We start from the raw sequence: 27,804 nt of genomic DNA on the forward strand, positions 1-27,804 counted from the left end.
GGGGGGGGGGGCATCCTGCAGGGCGGGGTGGGCTGCGAGGAGGCCCCTGGGCCAGTCCTGTCTGTCTCTGGACACCTCCACCAGCCTGGCCTCCTACGCGATGGCTGCAGACAGGCAGCCCCAGAGCCCTGGCCACTGTCACACTCCACTGTCACTGTGACCCTGTGCCCTCTCGGGGAAGGACATTGAGACAGAAAGCAAACCCTTGGGCGGCCTGTTTCTTTCCTCCTTGCTGAGTCCTTACCATGTCAGGCTTTTTCAGATAAAGACAGACAGGGAGGGAGAGAGGGAGAGACACCACAGCACAAAGCTCCCTCCAGTGAAGCCAGAAAGTGGCAAGGCAGGCTCCCCCCCCCCCCCCCCCGCGAACTATCCTGCCAGCCCGGTTCTTTCTTTCTTCATTTATTTATTTATTTATTAAACATTTATTTATTTATTTATTTTACCTTTTGTTGCCCTTGCTGTTTTGTTGTTGTTGTGGTTGTTACTGTTGATGTCATCATTGTTGGATAGGACAGAGAGAAATGGAGAGAGATGGGGAAGACAGAGAGGGAGAGAGAGAGACACCTGCAGACCTGCTTCACCGCCTGTGAAGTGACTCCCCTGCAGGTGGGGAGCCGCGGGCTTGAACCAGGATCCCTTGCCGGTCCTTGTGCTTTGTGCTATGTGCGCTTAACCCGCTGCAATACCTACCAACTCCCTCTTTATTTTAATTTTTTAATTGATAGATAAATGGAGAAGTGAGGGGGAGGTAGAGAGGAAGAGAGACACCTGCAGCACTGCTTCACCACTCATGAAGCTTCCCCTTCTATAAGTGGGAACTGGGGGCTTGTACCTGGATCCTTGTACATGGTAACATGTGCACACTACTCGGTGCACCATCACCCGACCCTCCTGTTTATTTTTTCATGAAGTAACAGGGCATGATCTCAGGGGCTCACCGTATGCAGGCCTCCCCAAACCATTTTTTTTCCTTCATTACTTTTCAGAGAGAGAAAGGAGAATCATCCCAGCACTGCTGCACCATCCATGACGTTCCCTCAGTGCCGTCCATGCAAGTGCCAGGGCTTGAACCCAAGGCTTCACGGCAGGGTGTGTGCTCTCCCTGGCCCCTCTTCATGGCAGTTTGTTTCCCAGAGCACTGCCCAGCTCTGGCTTATGGTTGTGCCAGGAACTGAACCTGGGACTGTGGAGTCTCGGACACCAGAGTCTCTTTGCAGCCCCACTGTGCTGTCTCCCCTGGTACAGAGTGAAGGGAAGGACAGACCACAGGTGCAGCGATGTGGGGACATCGGGTAGGTGAAGACCCTGGATCTACAGAGTGCAGTTAGGGTCCGGGCAGCAGAGCAGGGGACAAACCCTGCGGGGCTGGGCTGGAGGCAGGGCTGTGGACATGATGTTTGCCGGAAGTGTGGGATTGGGGTAGGGGTCATTGCCAGCCCAGGGCACCAACTCCCTCACCCCCTGCAGCAGTGGGGGGGGGGGTCAGTCCTTCAGTAGGTGGCCTGCACAAGGACCTGTCTCAGGCACACAAGTTGCACCCTCCTCCTGCCTTCAGAGTCATTCGGCACCCAGCGGCCCCTCTGCCTGGCCCCCATGGGCTCTACTTCCCCCTCACACACACACACCCAGACTCAATCTCTCAATCTCTGTCTCTATAAAAGAAAACAATTGGGGGTGGTGTAAAGAGACAGCATAATGGTTCTGCAAAGGACTTTCATGCCTGCGGCTCCAAGTTCTCGCGTTCAATCCCCAGCACCACCATCAGCCAGAGCTGAGCAGGGCTCTGGTATTTCTATGACTTTCTGTATCTATCTCATTAAAATAAAAAATTAAATTTAAATTACATATATAAAGAAAACAGTTCAGGACCAATGTACACCTGGTTGAGGGTACATGATACCACGCATAAGGACTTGGGTTCAAGCCCCTAGTTTCCACCTGCAGGGGGAAACCTCGCAAACAGTGAAACAGTGCTGCAGGTGTTTCTCCTTCTCTCTTGTTAATCTTAGAGGAAGAACCTCTTTTTAAAAAATTATTATCAGGAGTCAGGCGGTAGCACAGTGGGTTAAACACATGTGGCCTAAGGATCCCGCTTCTTCTTCTTCTAGCGTTTGCCAAGGATCCCGCTTGGAGCCCCCAGCTCCCCACCTGCAGTGCAAGTGACCCGGAGTCACTTCACAGGCGGTGAAGCAGGTCTGCAGGTGTCTGTCTTTCTCTCCCCCTCTGTCTTCCCCTCCTCTCTTCATTTCTTTCTGCCCCATCTAACAATGATGACATCAATAACAACAACAATAACTACAACAATAAAAAACAAAGGCAACAAAAGGGAAGATAAACAAATAAATATAATTTTTTAAAATATTGTCTTTATTTATTTGGTGGAGATAGCCAGAATTCAGGAAGAATGGAGAGATAGAGAGGGAGAGAGACAGAAAGACACTTGTAGCCCTGCTTCACCATTTATGAGGCTTCCCCCCTGTGGGGACTAAGGGCTTGAACCTGGGTCCTTGCACACTGTAACATGTGTGCTCAACCAGGTGTGCCACCACCCAGCCCCTCTCTCCCCCCCCCCCCTCTTTTCTTTTTATCAGAGCACTGACAGCTCTGGTTTATGGTGATGCAGGAGACTGAACCTGGGGCTTTGGAGCCTCAGGCGCGGGGGGGGGGGGGGTCTCTTTGCATAACCATTATACTATCTACCTTTCCCTTCCCCACCTTTCCTCTCACTTTTGTCTCTATCCAAAATAAAGTAATAGAGAAAGAGAGAGAGACAGACGAGAGAGAGAGAGAGATGCACTGGTGTATTGCACCAAAGTCAAAGACTCCGGGGTGGGGTGAAGGCTCAGGTCCTGGAACATGATGGCAGAGAACGACCTAGCAGGGGTTGAACTTTTATGCGGAAAATTAAGAAATGCTATGCATATACAAACTATTGTATTTGGGGCCAGGTCAGGTGGTGCAACCGGTTGAGCACACGCATTACAGTGCAAAAGAACCCAGGTTCAAGCCCCCGGACCCCACCTGCAGGTGGGAAGCTTCCCAAGTGGTGAAGCAGGGCTGCAGGTGTCTTTCTCCCTCTCTCTCTCCCTCTCCCCTCTCTATTTCTGGCTGTCTCTATCCAATAAAGATTTTTTTAAAAAGAAGACATGATTTAAAAAAAAAGAAATTTAAAAAGAGAGAGGGAGGGGGTAAAATTTTTAAAAAGTCAAAACAGAAGTGGCCTCCCCGCCCACAGACTACCACGTCACGTGGAAGGAGAGCCGCGAGCCTGAGACCCCCGCGGGTGCGGCGCCTTTAAAGCCGGGCGTGGGGGCGCGTCCTCCGCGGGGGTCCCGCCCCCGGACTTGACGGCCCCGCCCACGCGCCTTAAAGCGGCGGCCCCGGGGGCAGCGGCCCGACTCAGGCTCCGGCCGCTCGCGCACTCATCCAGCTGCTGCGCTGGCGCCTTGTCGCGGGCCGGCGGCTTCCCCGCGCGCGCTGCCCGGGCCCGCGGGCGGCCTGGCTATGGCCGGCGGCCCGCACGAAAGCGGCGGGCTCGCCGGGGAGCCCGAGTGAGCCGGTGGAGGGGGGGCCGCCGGGCATGGCGCGGTCGCCGCCGCCGCTGCTGCTGCTGCTGCTGCTCGGGCCGCTGCTGGCGGCGGGCGGCGCGGCGCTGGAGATCGGTCGCTTCGACCCGGAGCGCGGACGCGGGCCGGCGCCGTGCCAGGCCGTGGCCATCCCCATGTGCCGCGGCATCGGCTACAACCTGACCCGCATGCCCAACCTGCTGGGCCACACGTCTCAGGGCGAGGCGGCGGCCGAGCTGGCCGAGTTCGCGCCGCTGGTGCAGTACGGCTGCCACGGGCACCTGCGCTTCTTCCTGTGCTCGTTGTACGCGCCCATGTGCACCGAGCAGGTCTCCGCGCCCATCCCCGCCTGCCGGCCCATGTGCGAGCAGGCGCGCCTGCGCTGCGCGCCCATCATGGAGCACTTCCACTTCGGCTGGCCCGACTCGCTCGACTGCGCGCGGCTGCCCACCCGCAACGACCCGCACGCGCTGTGCATCGAGGCACCCGAGAACGCCACGGCCGGCCCGGCTGAGCCGCACAAGGGGCTGGGCATGCTGCCCGTGGCGCCGCGGCCCGCCCGGCCCCCCGCAGACCCAGCGCCCGGCCCCTGCGCCAATCCCGACAAGTTCCAGTACGTGGAGCGCAGCCGCTCGTGCGCCCCGCGCTGCGCCCCCGGCGTGGAGGTCTTCTGGTCCCGGCGCGACAAGGACTTCGCGCTCGTCTGGATGGCCGTGTGGTCGGCGCTCTGCTTCTTCTCCACCGCCTTCACCGTGCTCACCTTCCTGCTGGAGCCACAGCGCTTCCAGTACCCCGAGCGCCCCATCATCTTCCTGTCCATGTGCTACAACGTGTACTCGCTGGCCTTCCTGATCCGCGCTGTGGCTGGGGCGCAGAGCGTGGCCTGCGACCAGGAGGGGGGCGCGCCCTACGTGATCCAGGAGGGCCTGGAGAGCACGGGCTGCACGCTCGTCTTCCTGCTGCTCTACTACTTCGGCATGGCCAGCTCGCTCTGGTGGGTGGTGCTCACACTTACCTGGTTCCTGGCGGCCGGCAAGAAGTGGGGCCACGAGGCCATTGAGGCGCACGGCAGCTACTTCCACCTGGCGGCCTGGGGGCTGCCGGCGCTCAAGACCATCGTTGTGCTGACCTTGCGCAAGGTGGCGGGGGACGAGCTGACCGGGCTGTGCTACGTGGCCAGTCTGGACGCTGGGGCACTCACCGGCTTCGTGCTGGTGCCTCTCTCCTGCTACCTGGTGCTGGGCACCAGCTTCCTCCTGACAGGCTTCGTGGCCCTCTTCCACATCCGCAAGATCATGAAGACGGGCGGCACCAACACTGAGAAGCTGGAGAAGCTCATGGTCAAGATTGGGGTCTTCTCCATTCTCTACACCGTGCCGGCCACCTGCGTCATCGTCTGCTACGTGTACGAACGCCTCAACCTGGACTTCTGGCGCCTGCGGGCCTCGGAGCAGCCCTGTGCCGCTGCCACCGTTCCTGGGGGCCGGAGGGACTGCTCGCTGCCTGGGGGCTCCGTGCCCACCGTGGCCGTCTTCATGCTCAAGATCTTTATGTCGCTGGTGGTAGGCATCACCAGCGGTGTCTGGGTCTGGAGCTCCAAGACCTTCCAGACCTGGCAGAGCTTATGCCACCGCAAGATGGCAGCAGGCCGGGCGAGGGCCAAGGCCTGCCGGGCACCAGGGGGCTATGGCCGCGGCCCCCACTGCCACTACAAGGCCCCTACGGTGGTCTTGCACATGACTAAGGCGGACCCCACTTTGGAGAACCCCACGCACCTCTAGGGACCTGGCCGTCCGGCTGTTGCCCCCTGCCCGCCCCCCTCCACAGGGGACAGCTGTCTTGCAGCTGCCCAGCTGTCAAGGTCGGGCGAGGGAGCCAGGGACAGGGGTGGGCCTCCTATGGCCCTCACTCGTTTGTGGGGGCCTAGCAGTGAAGGGAGAGGGCCCAGTGGATTCCCCATGGGGCCTGGGGTGGCGTGTGGAGAGGAGGGACGGGGGCAGACTGCAGCAGTTTATTTAATGATGTAATTTATTCTGGACTTCCTCTGGAAGCTGTGACTGCAATAAACCCCCCGTGTGGCCTGGCTGAGTCCTCTGTGGGCTGGGGCAGGGGGCTGCCAAGGCAGCCAGGGCTGAGGTGGGTGCTGGGGTCGGCCCCACCCTGTCTGACTCCCTACTGCTCAGGAGGCCATTCTGCTCTCCGTGTGCATCGTGCGTTGCCAGGGGCCCCGGTTCTCCAAGACTTCACCTCTTGGCCGCCTGCTGCCTCTGAGCCCCTGGTCCCTGTCCCAGAGTGTCACTGGGGTGGTGCCTGGGTCCCTCAGGGAATGTCCCTGGAGGACCCCTCCTCACACCTGGGGCTCTGAGTCTCCTCACTCTGCTGTCCTCAGTGAAGAATACAGGGGTGTCAGCGTGTCTCCCAGATGCCCCAGAGACACAGGGTCTGTCCCCTTCGCTGACCCCTCCCTCCACAGGACCTCGGGATGGAGCTGAGTCTCATTCACTGATGGTGCGTCCCCAACCCTCCTCAGGACTCTGGCAGGCTTGGGCTGGGCAGGCATGTGAGGGCCCGTGAGCATGTGAAGGCTGAGCCCTAGAGACATGGGGCTCCCGGGGCCCTGCGTGTACTTGTACCATCTGGTGACTCCAGCCAGCCGGTGAGGTGCTGGCATCCTTGGCACTGGCAGGCCGCAAGCCCCAGGGCTTAGGAACCAAAAGGAGAAAGACCCTAGGACGTGTGTCCCGTCTGTAGGACTGAGCCCAGATTAGTGCCACAGACCCCACAGGGAGAGCCAGGGGCAGCACATTTAGTCTCATACCTCAGTTCTTCCCTTCCCTCGGTCACAGGGGAAGTCCCCATTTCACCTTTAAGGAGCCTGGCTTCCCGGGAGAAGCCCTTGGGAGGCAGAAGGGAATGAGGCCGAGGGCTGAGAGGGCGGCGCTGAGCTGAGCTTAGGTGAGCAGAAGAGTGGGAACTAAGGAAGAGCTAAGCTAAAGGACTGTGTTCTGGAATGTTCCGAAAATGGGTAAGAGACAGACAAATGGAAGAGCAGGACTGAGAGCGGCCCCAGATCACCTTTATCTCATCCAGTAGGTAGACGGGAGGGCTGGCTCTCAGCAGAAACAAGCTGGAATGGACGAGGTAGGGAAGGTGGGCAAGACAGGTCCCAAGGGGCTTAGTTTTGAGCCAGGAAAGATTCCCCTGGGCCAGGACTTGGGGAGGAAGGAAGGGAGGGCATCTCAGGCCTGGAAAGCGCCCAGCCCCTGCAGCAGGACACCCTCCTCAAGGCTTCCCAAGGCCCCATTTTCCAGGTGGGGCAAGTGCAGGGCCCAAAGCTCCAGGCCCCCAAGAAATGCCCTGCAGCCTACAGGGGGGAATAGCAGGTGTTACAACTTGGAGAAGCCGTAAGTCCCTCCCATAGGGGGGCCTCGCCTTGTCCCCCCCAAACAACAAATTCCAAATCTACTCCAACAAAAAGGCACCAGGAACCTGCCCCCCCCCCCCACTCCTTTCCTTCCCTCCAGTGAGTGGACATCAGAACCTGTCCACGGGTGGGCCAGTGCGAGGCTTCTGGTTCAGTTTACAGGATGGGAGGGGGGGTCAGGAGCTGCTACTGCCCCCTGTGAGGTAGCGGCGGAAGGCCTGGGGCCCTGGGCAGGATGCTATAGAAACAGTGGCACCAGCACAATCCTCTGCCCCCTACACACCCCAAGGAGATGCCTCTTCCTAAAGGAGGAGGCCATCCCAACGCAGCTGTTTGAGAACTCAGACACCCCAATGGTGGGGGAAAGGAGGCCAGGCAAGGGAGTGACCTTAAGTTCCCCCAGAAATGGTGATTTAGGCTCCGCCCTCAGGGATCAGGACTTCTTGTCCTCATTGAAGTGATCAACCCATGTGAGGTGTCCCCACCCTAAGGCTTCCCTGGAAGAGGCCGGGAGAGAGGCTGGTTAGACGGGGTCAGGAGGCCCAGAAGGGCGGGGGAGGAAGCACAGTGGTGATGCAGACTCTGAGGTGGGGGCCGGGCCCAGGCGCGCCAACTTAAGCACACCTATCACCATGCCCAAGGACCTGGGTTTAAGCCCCCACGGGGGAACGCTTCATGAGTGAAGCAAGCCTGCAGGTGTCCTTCTCTCCTCTACCTCCTCTCAGTTTGTCTTGTTAAATCAAAACAGAAAGGGATTTAGAAAAAAAAAAAAAGACTCAGAGGCCCCAGGTTCAATACTCTGCACCATCACAACCCAGAGCTGACCAGTGCTCTGGGTAAAACAAAGTAACAATAAAATATTCAAATCTAAGACAAGGTTTTTATACCTGAGGCTGTGAGATCCTAGGTTCAATTCCCTGGCACCACCATCAGCCAGAGCTGAGCCAGGGCTCTTGTTTGTGTATTTCTGTTACCTCATCAAAATAAAATCTAAAAAGTTAAGACCCAAGAGGACGATTTGGCACCATCCTAGTGTGATCAACCTTGAGGCGCAGGTCCCAACAGTGATTGTGGGGACATGGAGCTCAGCTGCGGCTGAGCTCATGGGCTGTCATATGCAGCATGACCTTGGGGCAAGCCATCTCCCTGGCAAGTCGCACGGCGCCCGCGTGCTTGGCGCAAGTCTGGTGCCAAGCCCACACTGACCACGGCCACAAGACAAGCCAGTGGCAGGCCCTTTACCAACCCAGATTCGAGTCTCCCCACGTCTGGCTGTAATGGTAGGCACTCCATTCCTCCAGGATGGGTCATGGTGACTGGCCTCCAAGTCCCCCCACCCTCTGAGCAGACCGCTGACCAGTGTTACTTGCTTGGATGTGGTCGATCTCAGCATGAAATGTATGTAATGGGGGGCACGCTGAGCTGATTCTCTCATCCTATCCCTTCCCTTCTGTCCTACCAAATACAGTAACATAAATACTAAAAAGGCAAACCAAGTAGGTGGAACAGAGAAGCCAGAATGGTCCAAGGAGCAGGACTGACGGTGCAGAACGTGTGGGAGTTCCCTGCGCTGTCCACTGTTTTTTAACGTGCGTTTGAAATATTTCTTTTCAGAGTATTTCGACCACATCAGCAGTTTTCTCCAAAACCAAGCCTTCCACAAATTGGCACAGTGAGGCCTTAAGAGAAAAAAGAAAAACATCTCCTGGGTCAGGAAACGACACTCTGGCGGGCTACATGCTGTACTATGCTGTGGCCCTGGGTTCCAGTCCAGCCTGGTGCCAAGGGGAGCAGCATGGAGGGTGGGGCTGTGCCTTGGCTCCCTCTCCCCTCCTGCAAAGAAAGAGAAATGGTCGGGGTTGGAAGGAGACCCCTGGGCAGCCTGAGAGACAAGGCTTGGGTTCAAGGTGGGCAGGTGAGTCTCCAGCACCACGGGCCACCACAGCAAGAAAGTACCAGAATCGTCTCTCTTTATAAACACAAGTACATAATGTTTATTTGAAATTCCAATTTATTACAAGTTCACCCTTTAATGGGGCCCTTCCTCCTTAAAGACAATTTAAAAAATAAAAACAAACAAACAAAAATGCCACCACAACAATCAGGTGTCGCTGAAGTGGGGACAAGGGATCTGCACTACTGACGAGAACAGACTGGCTCCAGGAAGAGACGGAAAGTGGTCGGGGTGGGGGCACGGTGTGGGGAGGCCCCGGGGTCCTGGGACAGGCGGGGCAGGGTGAAGATGGGGGGGGCCCTCCATGCTCCGTGCTAAGAGGCTTCATTCTCCAGGCCGAGGTGCTGGCCCTTCACTTAAATAGGTGCAGACGAGCTCAGCTTCTCTAAACCCCAAGTTCATAGAAAAGAAATTAAACCCTGTTTTGTATCGTTATCAAAAATCTGCCTGAAAGGGGGAAGTCGACGGCGACGTGCGTTAAGAGTTCTTGGGCGGGGTGCTGGGCTTCATCCTCGGCCCCCACTGACATTCTGGGGTGGCCCCACCTCTGTGGGGCAGTAAGAGGGGGAGCTTGGCCATCGAGGGGGGGTCACCCCCTCCCCACCAGGGACCCCACTGTGGCCGGGCTGGGCAGGAGAGGGACCAAAGTAAAGCAGAGACGTTGCCATAGAAACCGAACTGTACATGTGCCAAAGCAAGGTGACAATATCTTACAGGGTGTTCTTTATACAATCACTGCTGAACGAGCAACCTTTAATACCTAGAAAAGTCAATTTAAAAAAGTCAACACCCGCATCCCTCCTGCTCCCCTAGGGGCGGCACTGGCACGGCGGGCTGGGCCCCAACACCGGCCAGCCATGGGGTGGGGGCAGGAATCGGCGGCGATACACATGATTACAAGCAGGACTCCAGTCTCTCTGTCAAGTGCCTTGGTTTCTGGTTTTTGCCTTTTTTTTAATTGAGGGGGTGAGGTGGAGGGGGTCGGGGAAGCTGGGGTGACTCAGGATGGCTCCAGGGCATGCCCCTTTATTCGCCAAGATCACCTCAAAGCCCAGTGTCCCATGATGCTGGTGAAGAGAGAGCTGTATGGCACTCACTGACCCTAGCGCGTCACCTGGGGGTGGGGGTGTTCCGGCGTCAGGACAGGGGCAGAGAAGCGCAGGTGGGGAAAGCAACACTACCTCCCCGAGGGGCCTCACCACTCTGCTCCTTGCACGGTGGTGCAAGGAGTAATCCCTCCCCTGGAGACCAGAGGGCTTGGCACTGCTGTGGTGGCCAGACGGGGAGGGACCCTGGGCGAGAGGGCAGGAAAAGGAATCAGGAATCGGGCTGAGAATCCGCACCCGGGACTCTCCCTGCAGACTCAAGAGGGGAATAAGGCCATCGGCCACCGGTGATCTTTCTGGGTGGAGACGCCCCAGCCCAGCAGGCCCAGTGCTGGGGGGCCGCTAGGGGAGGCCTCCCATGGAGCTCAGTGACAGCACAGGCTGGGGGCCAGGTGTCCAGTCTCCCTGCGACCCCCTGCCAGGCTCTCCCCCAGCCCTCCCCTACCTGACCTCCCTCCCGGGCCCGCCCCTACTTCTTCTGTCGCCGTCCCCTGGACTGTCCAGTGGGCTCCGGCTCGCTGTCCCCTTCCTCTTCCACAGGCCGGTCGGGGAACTTCTTGCGTTTCCTCCGGACGTAGGGGTGGCCTGGGAGGTGTTTATGCAACAGGGCCACGAGACACTGTTCCGTCTTCACCGCGCAGCTCAGCACGTGGCTGTCACGGCAGTTGTAGAGCTCAGCGTTGGCGAACACTTGCTTCATGTCAGTGAGGAACTCCTGCACGGAGCGGTAGCTCCCACAGGAGCACTTGCCCTGCATAGTCTGGAAGTCCATGGGATGGGTGATGACGTCGTAATAGTCCTCGGCCTCGTCTCTGGTCACCGGCTCCCTGCGGGGGACACGGACCTGAGTGCAGACCGCCCGCCCCCCGGGACTGTGACCAGCAGTGGGGAGCGGCCTGAGCACCCATGAGACACCTGACGTCACCTGCCCCGGGCGGGGGGGAAGCCCCAGGCCCGGCCCAGTCCAGCCCCCCACCCTGGCTGGCAGCACGGCGGCCTCACCTGAAGGGCCAGCTGAAGCGGTACTTGACCATCTTGTGGAGAATCTCCTCGCACTTCTGCAGCTCCAGGCTTTGTCTCCGGGAGCTCCGCTTGGTCTGAAGCACCTGGGGACAAGGACAAGCCCTCAGGGGTCCGGGAGGAACAGGAGCAGGACAGGGCAAAGCCCGTCTGCTTGGATCTCCTAGAGCAGAGGCTGTGGGGAACTGGCGGCCCTGGAGGCGGCATAGCGGGTCAAGTGCTCGACTCTCAAGCATGAGGTCCCGAGCTCGATCACACATCACATGTGCCAGGGTGTTGCTCCGAGCAGGGGCCGGCACCCAGCCCTCGGCCCAGTGATCTGCCCTGGTGGGCAGTATTGCTGCTAGGTAGAGGCCAGCCAGGAGGACCTGGATCTGGCGGGAGTCATGTGGCTGAACCACCAGCTGCAGAAGCAGACGAGACAGGCTACGGGGGCCACCAGCAGTCAGCTCCGGGGGTGGGGGTGCATCTCGGGGAAAAAGGCCAGGCCTCCCTGAGGCAGCCCGTGGGAGCCATGGGGCCAGGGAGGGAGGGATAAGGGCTGGACAGACAGCTCTCCTGCCCTCAGTCTAACAGGCCCTCCAGCCCCCCACCCCCAGTTCAATCTGTCAAAACCAACAAGTGTTCAAGAGTCTCTTTTTGTTCTTTAAGCTCAAGTGAAATCTGAGGCAAAACCACTATCATCACATGGGCTGGGGGTGGGGAGCGCCAGCTCTCTCCCCTGACAACTGTCCCAGCAAGCGAGGGAAGGAAGAAGGGCCGAGGCTTCACATTGCTGGCATTCCCACATCGGAGACCCAGCCCCCAAGCCCCCCGAGACACATGGGGGCTATTTAAAAACCCACAGAGGGACCGTGTGTGCAGGCGAGGGCAGGGGCATGCCGGGCATAGCTGATCCTGGAGGGCTGGCTGCAGGGCTGGCCCCAGGCCCCAAATCTGCCCACCGGACCCCCCAGTTAGGGGGGGGGGTGCCCACCTGTTGCCTGATGAATTCCTTGTGTGGAGGGGCAGGGGGAGAGAGGGGGAGGGCGGCAACTCACCAGCTCATCCACCTCAGTGTCGTCCACAGGCGGAGCCTTGGGCCGAGAACCCCGGGTGGCGTGCGGCTTCTTCCCTGGCCTCCGGCCCGGCCTGCCTGCCGAGGGGATGGCGTTTGGCTTGCCCCGGACAGTCTTTCGAGGCCTCACTGGAATACAGACATTGACTCAGAGCAGGGCTCAGGGTGCAGGAGGTCTGCGCGGGGTGGGGTCAGTCTGGCCAGACCCAGCGAGGGCTCCCATGGGCTCCGACCGCTCCTGAGCTGTATCACGGGAACTCCTCACGGAGGAGTGACCTCTGTAACCACTGAAGACCCTGGAAGGGCCTCAGGAAAGCCCCAAAGATGAACTAAGGAGCACACAGGCACCCACACAACTCTGTGTCCTGGGGTACATGCTTCCTTCTGGGGCTCACTCAAGCAGAAGCCAGGGCGGGGCTCCATGCTGGCATCTTGGGGTATCTGGCCACCATCAGGCCAGTGGGAGAGTCGCCACCTCAGACTCTAGAACACCAAAATACCTGCATGATTCTTTTGACAGACAGGACCCTAGAAGGTTGGAGAGTGAACAATTCCTTGGGAAGAGAGTACTCACAGGAGGAAAGCCTCTATCAAGAGCCTGACACTAAGCAGTCGGCGTCCTGCCACCTCAGCCTGGTACCCTGGGAGCTCCCGCCCAGTGAGCGAAGCCCTGTGGGCATGGGCGCAAGTGTCACAGCACTCTTGTGGTGAGACACATGCTGAGACTCCCCAGGTGCAACGGCTCAGAGCTACGACCTGAGAGCCTGCACCACTTCCCCCAAGGCTCGTGAGAATCTCAGTCTCTCTGCTGAGAATCTATCAGGAAGGCAATATTCGGTGGAAAGGCTGGACAGATACAAGCATTCTGGGTTCCCACCCCTACCTCCACCCAGGTTGGTGCCAATGTCTGTGGCCACACAGGTGCGTGCTCCCAGAGGCCACATCTGTTTCCTTTTCTTTCCGGTGAAGTTTTGCTTATACTTACTAATGAGAGAGGGGAGAAGAGAGCACAAAAACCAGAGCCTGGGGCCGGATGGGGGCACGCACCCGGTTGAGTGCATGTTCTGATGTGCAAGCACCCAGGTTCAAGTCCCTGGTCCCCACCTGCAGGGGGAAAGCTTCACAAGTGGTAAAGCAGGGCTGCAGGTGTCTGTCTCCCCCTCTATCTCTCCTCCTCTCAATTTCTGGCTATCTTTATCCAAAAATAATGATAATTGAAAAGAAGAAACTGCAACCTCATTCTGATGCCCGCTATGCTGGGGAGCAAACTCAGTACCTATTGCTTGAGAGCCCAATGCTCTCTCCAGCCAATGCCAGTCCACTATTTGCTTCTTCTACAAGGTGGGGTAGGTACAGCTTGAACCCAGGTACTAACCCTCTACGGGGTTCACCACTCAGCCCCAGGAATCTTACATTTAACCATGAAAATAACAAGGCTCTCAAAGACCAGTGGTAACTGGACAGGGAGGACATGAGTAAATGAGGAAGCCTCCCCACTACTGGTGCCCCAAGAGCAACACACTCAAAGCTTCTTGACAGTGTTAGGCATAAGCCATGGAAAAACCCATCTTCTTTCCAAATGCAAAACTAGAGCCTGGCACACCGTAAAAAAGAGAAGAGGAGAGGGGAGGGGAGGGGAGGGGAGGGGAGGGGAGGGGAGGGGAGGGGAGGGGAGGGGAGGGGAGGGAAAAAGAGGAAAGAAAGGGAGTCAGGCGGTAGTACAGTGGGTTAAGCACATGTAGCACGAAGTGCAAGGACCGGCGTAACGATCGCGGTTCGAGCCCCCAGCTCCCCACCTGCAGGGAAGTCACTTCACAAGCTGTGAAGCAGGTCTACAGGTGTCTATCTTTCTCTCCCCCTCTCTGTCTTCCCCTCCTCTCTCCATTTCTCTCTGTCCTATCCTAACAACAACAGCAACAATAACTACAGCAACAATAAAAAATAAGGGCAACAAAAAGGAAAATAATAAATATAAAAAAAATTTTTAAAAAAGGAAAGCAAAACAAAACAACAACAAAAAACTGCCCCTAGAGAATAAATAAATGGCCTCTCTGAAGAACAGCTCTGCACCAGGGGCCAAGAGAACTCTTAGGAGATGGCAGAGGGCCTAGACCTCCCTTTCTTGTCCTCACACACAGGGGTCAGAAGCAGCCGTCTTGGGGCCTTGAAAGGTCCGCTAAATCCTGAACCAAGCAGACAGACTTGTCACTGGTTGGGGTTTCTGAGATCAGTCGACCTACCCCCCTCGAGGGAAGGAAAGGCGGGACCCATTTAAAGCCAAGACAAGGTTCAGTGCACCACACCACCATAAGCCAGAGTCAGCAGTGCTCTAGCTAAATCAATCAATCAATCATCAGTCAAGCCAAGGCAGTGGAGCCCCAGTCACAGCATGTCAACAGGGGAGATGGCAGGATAGTACCCTGGGCCTCTTCTGTAGCCTGGCTGAGGAGGGGTGACCCGAGCACTTACAGCGCAAGCCAGCCACCTCATAATCCTCCTCTTCCTCCTCTTCCATCTCCTCCTCCTCCTCACTCTCGTCATCTTCGCTGTCCTCAGAGGCAGACTCCTCGGTATAGTTCCTGTGTAGAGGGACGAGGATGGAGATGGGAATGGAGCTCCCAGCTAGTCTGAGTGTAAAGCGGTGAGGAGAGCCCCACAGGGACCCCGGGACCACTCCCTCTTCAGACTAGAGAGCTGGTGGGAGGTAGAGGGAATGTGACACTAGGCCAGGACACGGGGAACCCCCAGGTGCCAAATGCAGGGATCAAGACCAACATGTAGCCTCACCAGAAACTCTTATTCCTGTTGTCTCACCAAAACAGTCTGTTCCTATGATGTCGAGGGCATTAAAAGTTGTCCCCAACTCTGGGGTGGCCAGAAAGGCTGAACAGCCCAAACAGGTGTGACTCCACGTTGTTGGCCCCGGTCCAGGAGCTGAGACAGCTTGCAGATGACCGTGATCACATCAAAGCAAGAGTGATCCCAGCTCCAACAGCTGGTCGGAAGCCCCACCAGTTCAGAGCCACAGCCCCCCCCCCCACCCCCAAGTGGAGCTGAAGGAAGGGACAAGCAGCCGAGTGCCACAACGAGGTGGGGTCAGGAGCAAACAGTGCTGCCTTTTCGGAGAGGCCTGGCCAGAGCCATCTTTGCTGGCCCTTTTACGACCTCGAGGTTCAGTGTGGAAAGCAACGGTCTCAACAGGGCAAGCAGCAGCTGGTTCCTCTCTCGGAGGCCCTGTGCTTGGGCGTGTGGGGATCAGGGCGAAGAGTGAAGCAGGGGGCCAGTCGGTGGTGAAGCGGGTTAAGCGCACATAGTGGGAAGCACAAGGACCCACGCAAGGATCCCGGTTCGAGACTCGGCACCCCACCTGCAGGGGGGTTGCTTCACAAATGGTGAAGCAGGTGTCTATTTCTCTCTCTCTCTCTCTTTTTTTTTTTTTTTTGCCTCCAGGGTTAGTTATTGCTGGGGCTTGGTGCCTGCACTATGAATCCACTGCGCTTGGAGGTTATTTTTTCCCTTTTGCTGCTCTTATTGTTGTTTACGAATATTGCTGTTATAACTATTGCTATCGTTGTTGTCCCATAGGACAGACAGAAATTGAGAGATGAAGGGAAGACAGAGAGGGAGGAGAGAAAGACAGACACCTGCAGACCTGCTTTACCACTTGTGAAGCGACCCCCCTCCCCCCACTGCGGGTGGGGAGCCAGAGGCTCGAACCGGGATCCTTACGCTTTGCACCACATGTGCTTAACCTGCTGCGCTACCACCTATCCCCCTGAAGTTTTAATTTTTTATGACCTTTATTATTTATTGGATAGACACAGCCAGAAATCGAGAGGGAAGGGGGAGATGGAGAGTAAGAGAGACAGAGAGACACCTGCAGCCCTGCTTCACCACTTGTGAAGCTTTCCTTCCCCCTGCAGGTGGGGACCAGGGGCTTGAACCCAAGTCCTTGCACATTACAACATGTGCGCTCAACTAGGTATACCACCACCTGGTCCTCTCTATCCTATCCAAAAAACTCGGGGGAAAAAATGGCCACAGGAGTAGTGGGTTCCGAGTGAGCCCTAGTGATGACCTTGGAGGCAAAGTCCTTGTGCCAGGCTAGTGGCCCACGCTTGGCCGGAGCAGAAAGCAGGCACACCGCTCCTGAGGCTGTAAGGACAGGGTAGCTCCAAAACAATCAGGGCTACCTTAGGTGAGTTATGGGTAGTTCACCCAGGTGGGCGTTGGAAGGAGGGGAAATACTCCCAGCTGGAAGGCGGGTATAGGAATAATTAAAAAGTCTGTGACAGGGAATCGGGCAGTAGCACAGCAGGTTAAACGGACATGTCATGAGGCACAAGGACCGGCGTTAAGGATCCCAATTTGAGCCCCAGGCTGCCCACCTGCAGGGGAGTCGCTTCACAGGCGGTGAAGCAGGTCTGCAGGTGTCTATCTTTCTCTCCCCCTGTCTTCCCCTCCTCTCTCCATTTCTCTCTGTCCTGTCCAACAACAACAGTATCAGTAACAACAACAGTAATAACAACAATAAAACAGCAAGGGCAACAAAAGGGAAAATAAATATTAAAAAATTATTAAAAAATTATAAAATTTTAAAAAGTCTGTGACAGGCACACAGCCCGGGAACAGGAGCTGAGGACATGGCCGGGGTTATGAGCGAGGCTAGGGAATCTGGACTTGATTTTAGAAGCGATTTTAAAGGCTTGAGCTTTTGAACAGGAAATTGACACCAGCAAGCCTCTGCCTTGTGTGAAACCAGCAGTCCACTCTCACAATACAAGTCCTCCAGGGGGCCTGTGGGGCAGTGGAGCACTGGGTTAAGCGCACATAGTTAAGCATAAGGACCTGTGCAAGGATACTAGGTTCAAGCCCCCAGCTCCTCACTTGCAGGGGGTCACTTCATAAAAGCAGTGAAGCAGGTTTGCAGGTGTCTCTGTCTCTCTCCCCATACCTGACTCCCCCACCTCAATTTCTCTGTCCTATCCCAAAAATGGGGGGAAAATGGTCTCCAGTAGCAGTGGATTCCTAGTGCTGGCACCAAGCCCCAGAGGAAAAAGAAAAAGAAAAAAAGACTCTGGGCTCCCCTAAGTAAAGGGATGGTGGTGGGGAGGTATGGAGGAGTTGAGTGGTCACAATGGAGACCAGAGGGGAAAGAGCAGGGCCAGGTAACAGAGACTGTGGAGATGGTAGCAGAGATGAAGCTGAGCTGGCACCCAGGACATGAGTGAATAGGGGGATGAGGAGAATGTCCAAGGTGGCACGGAAGAGCTCCCCATCACAGGAGAACAACTGAAGTGTGGATGGCCAAGGAAGACAGAGAGCGGAAGGACTCTGAGCAGTTGAGGGCTTGGAGAAATAATCACAAAAATTAGGGGTGGGCAAAGGGAAGGCAGACGGAGAGAGGGAGAGAGGGAGAGAGAGAAGAGCAGAAACACCCCCCTCGAAGCGGAAGGCCGGCCCGAGCCCTCTGAGCTCCCACTGCAACAGCCCCGGGAGCAGGCTCTCCATCATAGGGGGAACTTGCAGAAGTCACCATGCCAACAACTGGCACTTCATTTTAACAGCTCTCCTCACTCATCTCGTTGTTTTCAAGAGGGGCAACTTCTCACCTGCCACGGGAGTTGCGCCTGGCAGTGGCTGGCTGGCAAGCTGGGCACTGCCACTCGCCATCTGGCACTTCATAGAGGGCCGGTCTCAGGCAGAACAGGTGGAAGGCTTTATTACACTCGTCACACAGGATCAGCTTGTCATCCTCACCTGTGGGCAGATAAGTGAGTATGGCTTCTGGGGGGGGGGGGCGCCCAGCGTCTGTCAGCACCATGGGAGAACAAACACGCTGCCACAGGAGAAGTATTGGGGTGGGGGTGGGGACTGCACTGGCTCCTGGGAAGTTAGGGCTTGGGCTTGACCTGTGGCCCCAAATCTCCCCAGGACTACTACAGGACAGCAGGCATCGAAGAGGTCACAAAGCTCAAGGGACAGCAGGGCATTTGGCTGCTTCTCTCCCGCATGAAGTGAATTCTTCCGCCTCTCTGTTCCCCCAACTCATGGTGGATATGGCTCTCTCTTAAATCATTTAGTTTCCTGACATTTAAGATACACTGAGCCAACCGAATGCAGTTATTTCCCCTGTGAGACGGGGATCTCTCAAGGTCCTGAGTTTGAGCCCTAACACTGTCACACGCCAGAGTGATGCTTGGAACCAAATTTGGGACCCCCCCATATACACACGAGTCCCACAGTCCACTGCTGTGCCGCACCTGGGACCACCCAACCTTCTAGTCAGGTTTGGAGCAAGAGCTTCATGCCTCGTTGGACTTGGAAACTATGGAAGCAGCTGGGTCATCTGTGCGCACAGTGTGGCACTCCGGCAACTTCGGGTCCCAACTTTTTGTTTTTTGTCTTTTTTTTTTTTCCCCACTAGACAAGGAGAGGCAGAAAGAGGAAATGGAGACAGACCCTATAATACTGCTCCACCATCCATGGGGCTCCAACATACAGTGTTGGCTGCTCCTATATGCTACCAGGGTTCGAACCTAGGGCCTCCAGCACGGTAAAGCTCTCCCTGGTGAGCTATTTCCCAGCCCCTGCCCTTGGAAATAAGATCCTAACTTAATTCAAAAAATGGCAGGCACTGAGCCCTTGCAGGCCCCAGCAATAACCCTGGAGGCAAAAAGGGAAGAAAGAAAATTTCAAGACTGGAGAAATCAAGTGCTCTTATTTAATATTCAAAAGTGAAGGACAAAGGGTCTACTTTTACTTGTTGCCATGTGATTTCAAAGACTCGTTATTTTAGGGACCTCCCAGAGAAGGGAAAGGCTGCCCCCACCACACAGGTTACTTGTTGAGATTTATTTATTCAATGAGGGAGAGAGAGGAAGGGAGAGGGAGAGGGAGAGGGAGAGGGAGGGGGAGGGGGAGGGGGAGGGGGAGGGGGAGAGGGAGGACCATGCTCGAGCATCATTCCAGCAAAAGCAGTGCTGAAATCAAGTGCAGGCCCTGTGCCCTCTCAGGTGCCCTGCCAGAGAGGAAAGTTTTGGAATCGGAGCCCTGCTCCCTGACAGACCTACCTTTCTTGCGACAGACTTTGCAGCGAGCGTTTTCTGCGGACATGTCCCACTTGATACAGGCATCGAGCATCCCGAGGAGGACATGCATTCTGGAAAAGGTCTGAGCTTCTCGGATTGCTGTCTTCCACTTCTCCAGAGCAGATGCCACCTGGACAGAGGCCAAAGCAGACCAGCGTCAGCACAGTGGAGAGCTCTCACAGCACACTGATGAAGGGAGGTGGGCACGTGAGGGCTCCAGGAGCTTGTCCGGACCACCCCACTCATTTCAATACCGCCTCGTCACTGTGCTAATGTCGGCACAGATCCCGCTGCATGTCTCAGGAGAGCTTTTCACTCACTACTTCAAGAGTCCAATGTCACACCGCGGCCACCAGCGAAGGCATCCCTCAGATACTAGTCCACTGGGCCCCCCACCCCCATGGCACTGAGTTCCACAGCCTGGATCCAAGCGACTCACGCTACAGAAGACCACAGCTCTGAAGGGTGAGAAGAAATTGCCAAAGGCCACATTCAGAATTAAAGACTGAGGGAAATGACTAGATGATGCTCCTCTGTCTGTAATCCTTAAAAATATAAAGGGTCAGGAGTCGGACAGTAGCGCAGCGGGTTAAGCGCACGTGGCGCAAAGGGCAAAGACCGGTGTGCTTAAGGATCTCGGTTCGAGCCCCCAGAGTTGCTTCACAGATGAAGCAGGTCTGCTGGTGTCTTTCTCTCTCTCCCCCTCCGTCTTCCCCCTCCTCTCTCTATTTCTCTATGTCCTATCCAAGAACAACAGCAATAACAACAACAATAAGGGTAAAAAACAACAAGGGTAACAAAAATGGGAAAAATGGGGAGTCGGGTGGTAGCGCAGTGGGTTAAACGCAGGTGGCGCAAAGCACAAGGACCAGCGAAAGGATCCCGGTTCGAGCCCCCGGCTCCCCACCTGCAGGGGAGTCGCTTCACAGGAGGTGAAGCAGGTCTGCAGGTGTCTATCTTTCTCTCCCTATCTCTGCCTTCCCCTCCTCTCTCCATTTCTCTCTGTCTTATCCAACAATGAAGACATCAATAACAACAATAAAACAACAAGGGCAACAAAAAGAGAAAATGAATAAATACATATTTTTAAAAATGAGAAAGGGGGGAAATGGCCTCCAGGAGCAGTGGAGTCGTAGTGCAGACACCGAGCCCCAGCGATAACCCTGAGGGCAAAAAAGAAAAAGAAAGTATAAAGGGCCAGAAACTAAACGTTTTCAGAGGTGTCACCAACAGCTAACTAACATGTAAACAAAAATTAAGTCTTGGGGGTTGAGCCTGACTTCATCCAGGGCAGTTAATTACTCTCAGCAGCCCTTCCTTCCAGCATCTGAAAATGCAAACTGAGTTAGAATTAAGCGGGCAAAACACAGACTGGGGGGGGGGGGGGGGGTTGTGAAGAATTCCTGTGATAAACACAGCCTTTTCTCCTCTAAGATACACCGTCTAAGGAGGAACAGAAATGCCCTGAGGATAACGTGTTTGTCCTAATTAGTCAAAAGGAAAGAATCTGTCTAAATGGGTACTTGGAGCCCACACAAGGAGTGAACGCCGCCATGGGTACGTCATTCCAAAGAGTAAGAAACCACAGCAGGGTCAGGGCAGAGCCAGAGAAGAAGGCTCCAGCAGCATCTAGCCTGGTGAGGGAGGCTCTGTTCTCCTCAGCCCTGGCACAATGCAGCTAGGGCCAAGTGGCAACACCACAGCTGGACTTGACTACACCACCTCAGGCGAAGAACTCTGGTTAAGTGCTCCTGGAAGGCATGTAGGTGACTGGGTTTTGTTTTTAGTATCTTTTGACTCTGGGGTTATCACTGGGGCTTGGTGCCTGCATTCTGAATCCACCACTCCAGGAGGCCATTTTCTCCATTTTGTTCTTGCTACTGTTGTTGAATAGGACAGAGAGAAATCGAGAGGAGGGGAAGACAGAGAGGGGAAAGAAAGTCAGACACCTGCAGACCTGCTTCATCACTTGTGAAGTGGGCCCCCTACAGGTGGGGAGCCGGGGGCTTGAACCGGGATCCTTATGCCGGTCCTAGCACTTAGTGCCATGTGTGCTTAACCTGCCCAGGCCCCGTATTTTTGTTTTTTAATATATGAAATAGTCACTGAGGGGTAAAGATAGCCGAGCTCCTTCTGAAGGAAGAGAACAGAAGCCCTCTTTCCTCTTTCCTACAGAAACAGAGAACCAGGGAGCCTTGAATAAACTTCTGAGCAACAAGACTAAGTAATATAAACACACCAGAAAATCTACTTAAGAAGCTGCTAAAGTTCTAGTGGAGACTGACTCACTCCTCACTCTGCCCTCCACTGCAGATGTGTCAACATGAGCCTGCAAAACCCCATGCCATTTCCTTCCTCCCCTTTGAAGTGCTTAGCCCAAGGGGGGCTATAGAAGTCCCCACCATGTTAACGGAGTGCCGGCTCATGGCCCTACAGTCTCTTACTACAGAAACAGCCCAGACCTTCTCGGTAAAAGAAACACTGCAAGGAGTCGGGCAGTAGCGCAGCGGGTTAAGCGCACATAGTACGAAGCTCAAGGTCTCACACAAGGATCCCGGTTCGAGCCCCCAGCTCCCCAACTGCAGGTGGGTCATTTCACAGGCGGTGAAGCAGGTCTGCAGGTGTCTTTCTCTCCCCGGCTTCTCCTCTCTGTCCTATCCAACAACGACATCAATAACAACAACAATAACTACAACAATAAAAAACAAGGGCAACAAAAGGGAATATATACATATATTCCCTTTTCATATATATATGAAACACTGCAGAAGTTTAGGTTTGATTCTTTTTTTAAATGTTTATTTATTCCCTTTTGTTGCTCTTGTTTTATTATTGTAGTTATTATTGATGTCATTATTGTTGGATAGGACAGAGAAGTGGAGAGAGGAGGGAAAGGCAGAGAGGGGGAGAGAAAGACAGACACCTGCAGACCTGCTTCACCGCTTGTGAAGCAACCCCCCTGCAGGTGGGGAGCCGGGGGCTCGAATTGGGATCCTTACGCGGGTCCTTGAGCTTTGCGCTACCTGCACTTAACCCGCTGCACTACCACCCGACTCCCTTAGGTTTGATTCTTAAAAAGAGCCTTACGGTTAACTCTCTTTTCAGCCACCAGGTTCCAGATGCCAACCAGACTTCCCTGGACAGACAACCCCACCAATATGTCCTGGAGTTCCGCTTCCCCAGAACCTCGCCCCACTAGGGAAAGAGAGAGGCAGACTGGGAGTGTGGATCGACCTGTCAATGCCCATGTTCAGCGGGGAAGCAATTATAGAAGCCAGACCTTCCACCTTCTGCACCCACAATGACCCTGGGTCCATGCTCCCAGAGGGATAGAGAATAGGAAAGGGGAGGGGATGGGATATGAAGTTCTGGTGGTGGGAACTGTGTGGAGTTGTACCCATCTTATCCTATGGTTTTGTGTTTCCTTTTTATTAAAAAAAAAAAAAAAAAAAAAAAAAGCCTTATGGAGAGAACAGCAGGAATGGCTAGCATGGGCTTTGCCGCCCTCTAGTGGACAGACTCACAATGCGTGAGGGAAACCCTATCAAAATCTCCTTCAGTCCTGAAGAAGCCACAAATAGTAACTCCTTACTACCCACTCAAACCCACCATTGCTTGAGCCCCGGGCCTCAAAACTTTGCTCTTGGTCTATACACCTGCCTGTCGTCAGCACCGCACACAACACGTGGCCCTTCACCCAACAGGCTCTCTTGCTCTCACTCCAGCCAGCTATGCACACTGTGGCACGCTTACTTCCTCTGCTGGATTCCTGCCACAGGGCTCTACCACATTCTGCTTATCCATTCATCAGCCAATGGACTGGTGGAGCATTTTTCTTCTTTTTGTGTGTGTTCTGAATAATGCTGCTTGGAAAATCTTTGCATATCTTACGGGTTTTGTTTGACTCCAGGGTTATCGCTGGGGCTTGGAGCCGGCGTTAGGAATCCACTGCTCCGGGAAGCCGTTTTCCCCACTTTTATTGGATAGAAGAGAAACTGAGGGGGGGGGGGAGAAGGAGATAGAGGGGGAGAAAAAGATAGACACCTGCAGACCTGCTTCACCGCTTGTGACGCGATCCCCCCTGCAGGTGGGGAACTGGGCCTCGAACCGGTATCCTTGTGTCGGTCCTTGAGCTTCGTACTATGGGCGCTTAATCTGGTGCACCATTGCCCGGCTCCCATTATTTGTCGTCTTTTTTTTTTAAATGAGCAGTAAAAGTGTCCAAAGTCTCATGACTACTGAGCAGTGGTTCTCCGGCAGGTCCTCTGCCCTTGGTAACAGATAGTACCGGCCCAGCCCAGATGCGAACTAGCCTTCTGTCTTGAGGGTCAGAAGAAAGACTCAAGATTTGCAAGAACAGTTCAGTCACTTCCCTTTGCACAAGATTCCACACAGTATACATTAAAAACAAAGCAAACAGGGAGTCGGGTGGTAGCGCAGCAAGTTAAGCACATGTGGCACAAAGCACAAGGACCGGCATCAGGATCCCAGGATCCCAGTTCGAGTCCCCAGTTCACCACCTGCAGGGGAGTCGCTTCACAGGCGGTGAAGCAGGTCTACTTTCTCTCCTTCTGTCTTCCTCTCCTCTCTCTATTTCTCCCTGTCCTATCCAACAATGACGACATCAATAACAACAATAACTACAACAATAAAAAAACAAGAAGGGCAACAGAAGAGGAAATAAATAAAAAAATTTAAATTTAAAAAACAGAACCCTCCTACACTGCTGGTGGGAATGTCAAAACAAAAACAAGGATCATTGTCTTTAAGACTGTTTTTTCAACTGGCTGGGCAGTGGTGCACCTGGTTAAGTGCACACATTACAGTGCACAAGGACCTGGGTTCAAGCCCCCGTCCTCACCTGCAAGGGGAAAACTTCACTAACAGTAAAGCAGCGTTGCAGGTCTTTCTCTCTGTATCTCTCTCCTTCCCCTCTCTCCCCAGTTCCTCTTGATTTCTATCTCGAGAAAAGGGAAGGAGGGAAAATGGGAGGGTGCTTATAGCAGAAAGGTCAGATAAAGTCTTGACAGAAACACCGGTGGCATCCAGTGAAACCGTCTGGAGCGGCTGCTGGGAAATGAGACACACGAGCTCCTACTCCGGTCCCCAGTAATTCTTTTGTCTGACGGGAAAAAAGCAGTGTCCTATCTTGGCAAAGATGAGACCTCAGATCATATTCTTCATGTTAAAAGACATATTTAAAATGTTAAGAGAATAGAAGGAATGTTAAAAATGGAAAAACCAGGTTGCCAGGACAAATGTCCCCATGGCACACAGAGAGTCGACCAGAAGCTGGGGTTTATCCAGTTCGACACCACTCTCCCACTTAACGCAAGCCAGTGACATCTGCGTTAGACATCTGCAAAACAAAGATTTGAGAGGTCCTCTGCTCTCATAAATGAAGAAACTGAAGCTCAGATTGGAGGCTAAAGTTAGCTCGCCCGGCCACTGGTTGAGAAAGCACTGGGCATGCTGACTGGAAACCTTCAAAGCAGAGGACAGTGGAAAATCTCAGGGCTGGGCTGTGGCGAAGTTGACCTTTGGTGGGGAATTACAGGGCGGGATGCCATCTGAACGGGGAACATTGCTGAACTCCTTAGTAGGCCACCTAATTAATTTTCCAAGAAACTCCTCCATGCTTTCTGTTGGTGGACAATGAGTCTGGGCCCCAAGGTTAAACCGGCGAAGTGCTCAAACTTTCCTTCCTCACCGGGCTCTCCCATGGCCAGCTACAACTGGTTACTTCAGGGAGTTGGGCGGTAGCGCACATAGCGTGAAGCACAAGGACCGGCATAAGGATACTGGTTCGAGCCCCCAGCTCACCTTACCTGTGGGGGTGGAGAGTGGAGGGGATGTCTCTTCACAAGCTGTGAATAGGGTCTGCAGGTGTCTATCTTTCTCTCCGCCTCTGTCTATCCCCATCTCTCTAGATTTCTCTCTGTCCTGTCCAATAACAATAACAACAGCAAGGACAACAAAAATGGGAAAGAATAGCCTCCAGGAGCAGTGGATTTGTAGTGATGGCATTGAGTGCCAGCAATAACTCTAGAGGCAAAAACAAAACAAAACGGTTACTTCAGGCCTGGAAGGGGGTTCAAAGGGTCTAGTCCCTGGCCTCCCCTGCTTCATGAGGCCCTGGGGTAGACACCCCCCCCCCCCCCCGAGCACTGGTGTGTTTTCCACCCTGCTCTGTCCCAAACTGGTGAATAAATGCTGGGCTGTGGAGGTAGCTCGGCAGCTCTGCACTGGCACAAGGTGCTCATTTCCAGATACATAAAAACCTTAGAAATATTAACTGAATGACTATTAGCGGCTTCGTTTTTCAGTTCTTTTTTCTTGCCACCAGGGCTATCAGAAGGGCTTGGTGCCTGTATAATGAATCCACCGTTCCTAGTGGCCTTGCACCCTGCCCACTTTCTGACAGAGACAGAAATAGAGAGGGAGCCAGGAGGACGGGGGAGCCAGACACCAAACCCTTGTACACGGTAGGTAACGTGTGTCCTCTACCAGATGTGCCAACACCCAGTCTTTTGTTTGTTTGTTGTTTTATTTTTAATATTTTTATTTATTTCCTTTTGTTGCCCTTGTTGTTTTATTGTTGTAGTTACTGTTATTGATGTCGTTGTTATTGGATAGGACAGAGAGAGGAGGGGAAGACAGAGAGGGGGAGAGAAAGACATCTGCAGACCTGCTTCACTGCCTGTGAAGCGACTCCCCTGCAGGTGGGGAGCCAGGGGCTAGAAGTGGGATCCTTCCACTAGTCCTTGCACCATGTGCGCTTAACCCACTGCGCTACCACCCGACTCCTACCACCCAGTCTTAAAAGAGGTCTCTCCTGTGGTCCGGGAGGTGGAGCAGTGGCTAAGGCACTAGACTCTCAAGCATGAGGTCCTGAATTCAATCCCTGGCAGCACATGTACCAGAGTGATCGGGTTCTCTCTCTCTCCTATCTTTCTCATTAACAAATAAAATAAAATCTTTTTTTTTTTTTGTTATCTTTATTTATTGGATAGAGACAGCCAGAAAGTGAGAGAAGGGGAGATAGAGATAGAGATATATATAGAGAGAGACACCTGCAGCACTGGTTCACCACTCGCAAAGCTTTCCCTCTGCTCAAACCCGGGTCCTATGTGCGCTCAACCTGGTGCGCCACCACCTGGCCCCTAAAATAAAATCTTTTTAAAAAGGAGGTCTCTCCATCATGGGGCTTAACATGACAATGAAAGGCCTTACTGGGGCCAGGTGGCGGTACACCTGCTTATGTTACAGTGCACGAGGACCCAGGATCGTGTCCCTAGCCCCCACCTGCAGGGGGGAAGCTTCACGAGTGGTGAAGCAGGGCTGCAGGTGTCTGTCTCTTTTCCTACCTCCACCAGCCTCTCAATTTCTCTGTCTCTATCCAATAACAAATAGTTAAAAAGGGGGGGGGTGCTTACTGAGAGAGAACATTACAGATCTCTGGTTCTCAATGAGGCTATAGCATCACCAGCAGAGGAGGGGATAGAAGAGAGCCTATCATGAGACTTCTATTAAAAGGTTAAAAACAAGATTCCTGGGAGTCAGGCAGTAGCGCAGCGGGTTAAGCGCACGTGGCGCAAAGCGTAAGGACCAGCATTAAAGATCTCGGTTCGAGCCCCCGGCTCCCCACCTGCAGGGAGGCTGCGTCACAAGAGGTAAAGCAGGTCTGCAGGTGTCTATCTTTGTCTCCCCGTCTTCCCCTCCTCTTTCCACTTCTCTCTGTCCTATCCAACAATGACATCGATAATAACTACAACAATAAAAAACAAGGGCAACAAAAGGGAAAATAAATAAATATATATAAAGACAAGGTTCCTGAAGCAGTCAGTACGGTTTAAAAGTATAGTTCAAGAAGAGAGTCAGCAAACAAGACTTGTAACTGATGGAAGGCCTTAAGACTTCATCCAACGATGAAAACACTACTTTTCAATTAGAAAAATTAGCTCTGGTTAAAAGCAGGGAGGGGGCAGTCTGACCCACTGTCCAGCCCTTGAGCAAGGTGTGCCCACGCTAATGGGTCAGTGTGCAAAGCAGAAGTTGTAGTAAAGTGGTAGGATGCCCAGCTCAAGTCAGAATATTTTAGGTCAGATGATGTTCTTCTCCAAAGCTGTATCAGAATCATGCCTTCGGGGCTCAGGCGGGGGCACACCTGGTTAAGTGCTCACATCATACAATCACACTTTCACAAACTAGATACCTTTGCTTCCTCTGCCATTTTTTTCTCTTCGTCTACCTCTTCAGCCTTGGCAGAATCTTCACTTTGGGGTTTCCTTCTCTTCTGTTTGGGAGCCATGAAGCCCTGGAGGAATTTCTTTATGACACTGGCTTGAAGGGCGATCACACACTCACCAAAATCCTTCAGTTTCTCTAGCGAGATAACCTAGAAGAAATGATTGACAAGCCAGCCTGAGAGGAAGGCCGAGGAGAATGAAAGGAGACCAGACTCATCTCTGTGAAAGCGGGTGACCTCACACTTGGACCTGGGCTCCGGGCTCAATGGATGGATGGATGCCTTAGTCATTCAGGAGCAGCTGACTACTCCCACTTCTCCTGGGAGGGGCCCTA

The 27,804-nt window shown here is 54.3% G+C and overlaps 2 protein-coding genes across 3 annotated transcripts in view; one reads left to right on the forward strand and one right to left on the reverse strand.

Moving 5' to 3' along the window:
- Nucleotides 1–3,394: 3,394 nt before the first annotated feature.
- Nucleotides 3,395–5,649, forward strand: FZD9 (frizzled class receptor 9). The gene has a single exon (XM_007517955.2). The coding sequence runs from the start codon at nucleotides 3,584–3,586 to the stop codon at nucleotides 5,348–5,350; it is 1,767 nt and encodes a 588-aa protein (XP_007518017.2). The 5' UTR covers nucleotides 3,395–3,583; the 3' UTR covers nucleotides 5,351–5,649.
- Nucleotides 5,650–8,961: 3,312 nt separating this feature from the next.
- BAZ1B (bromodomain adjacent to zinc finger domain 1B) overlaps nucleotides 8,962–27,804 on the reverse strand; it is a 75,826-nt gene continuing 56,983 nt past the window's right edge. The window contains exons 13-19 of one of the 2 annotated variants that reach the window (XM_060173482.1): nucleotides 27,437–27,619; nucleotides 19,204–19,351; nucleotides 17,743–17,890; nucleotides 14,600–14,709; nucleotides 12,114–12,259; nucleotides 11,056–11,267; nucleotides 8,962–10,880 (exon numbers count right to left, since the gene is read on the reverse strand). In XM_060173482.1, coding sequence (XP_060029465.1) covers nucleotides 10,523–10,880; nucleotides 11,056–11,267; nucleotides 12,114–12,259; nucleotides 14,600–14,709; nucleotides 17,743–17,890; nucleotides 19,204–19,351; nucleotides 27,437–27,619 — 1,305 coding nt within the window. In that variant the 3' untranslated portion in view covers nucleotides 8,962–10,522. The remainder of the gene's footprint in view (nucleotides 10,881–11,055; nucleotides 11,268–12,113; nucleotides 12,260–14,599; nucleotides 14,710–17,742; nucleotides 17,891–19,203; nucleotides 19,352–27,436; nucleotides 27,620–27,804) is intronic. The other variant, XM_060173483.1, reaches the window with a different exon arrangement.

This window comes from Erinaceus europaeus, chromosome 15 (assembly GCF_950295315.1).
Source record: "Erinaceus europaeus chromosome 15, mEriEur2.1, whole genome shotgun sequence".
NCBI classification, from domain to species: domain Eukaryota; kingdom Metazoa; phylum Chordata; class Mammalia; order Eulipotyphla; family Erinaceidae; genus Erinaceus; species Erinaceus europaeus.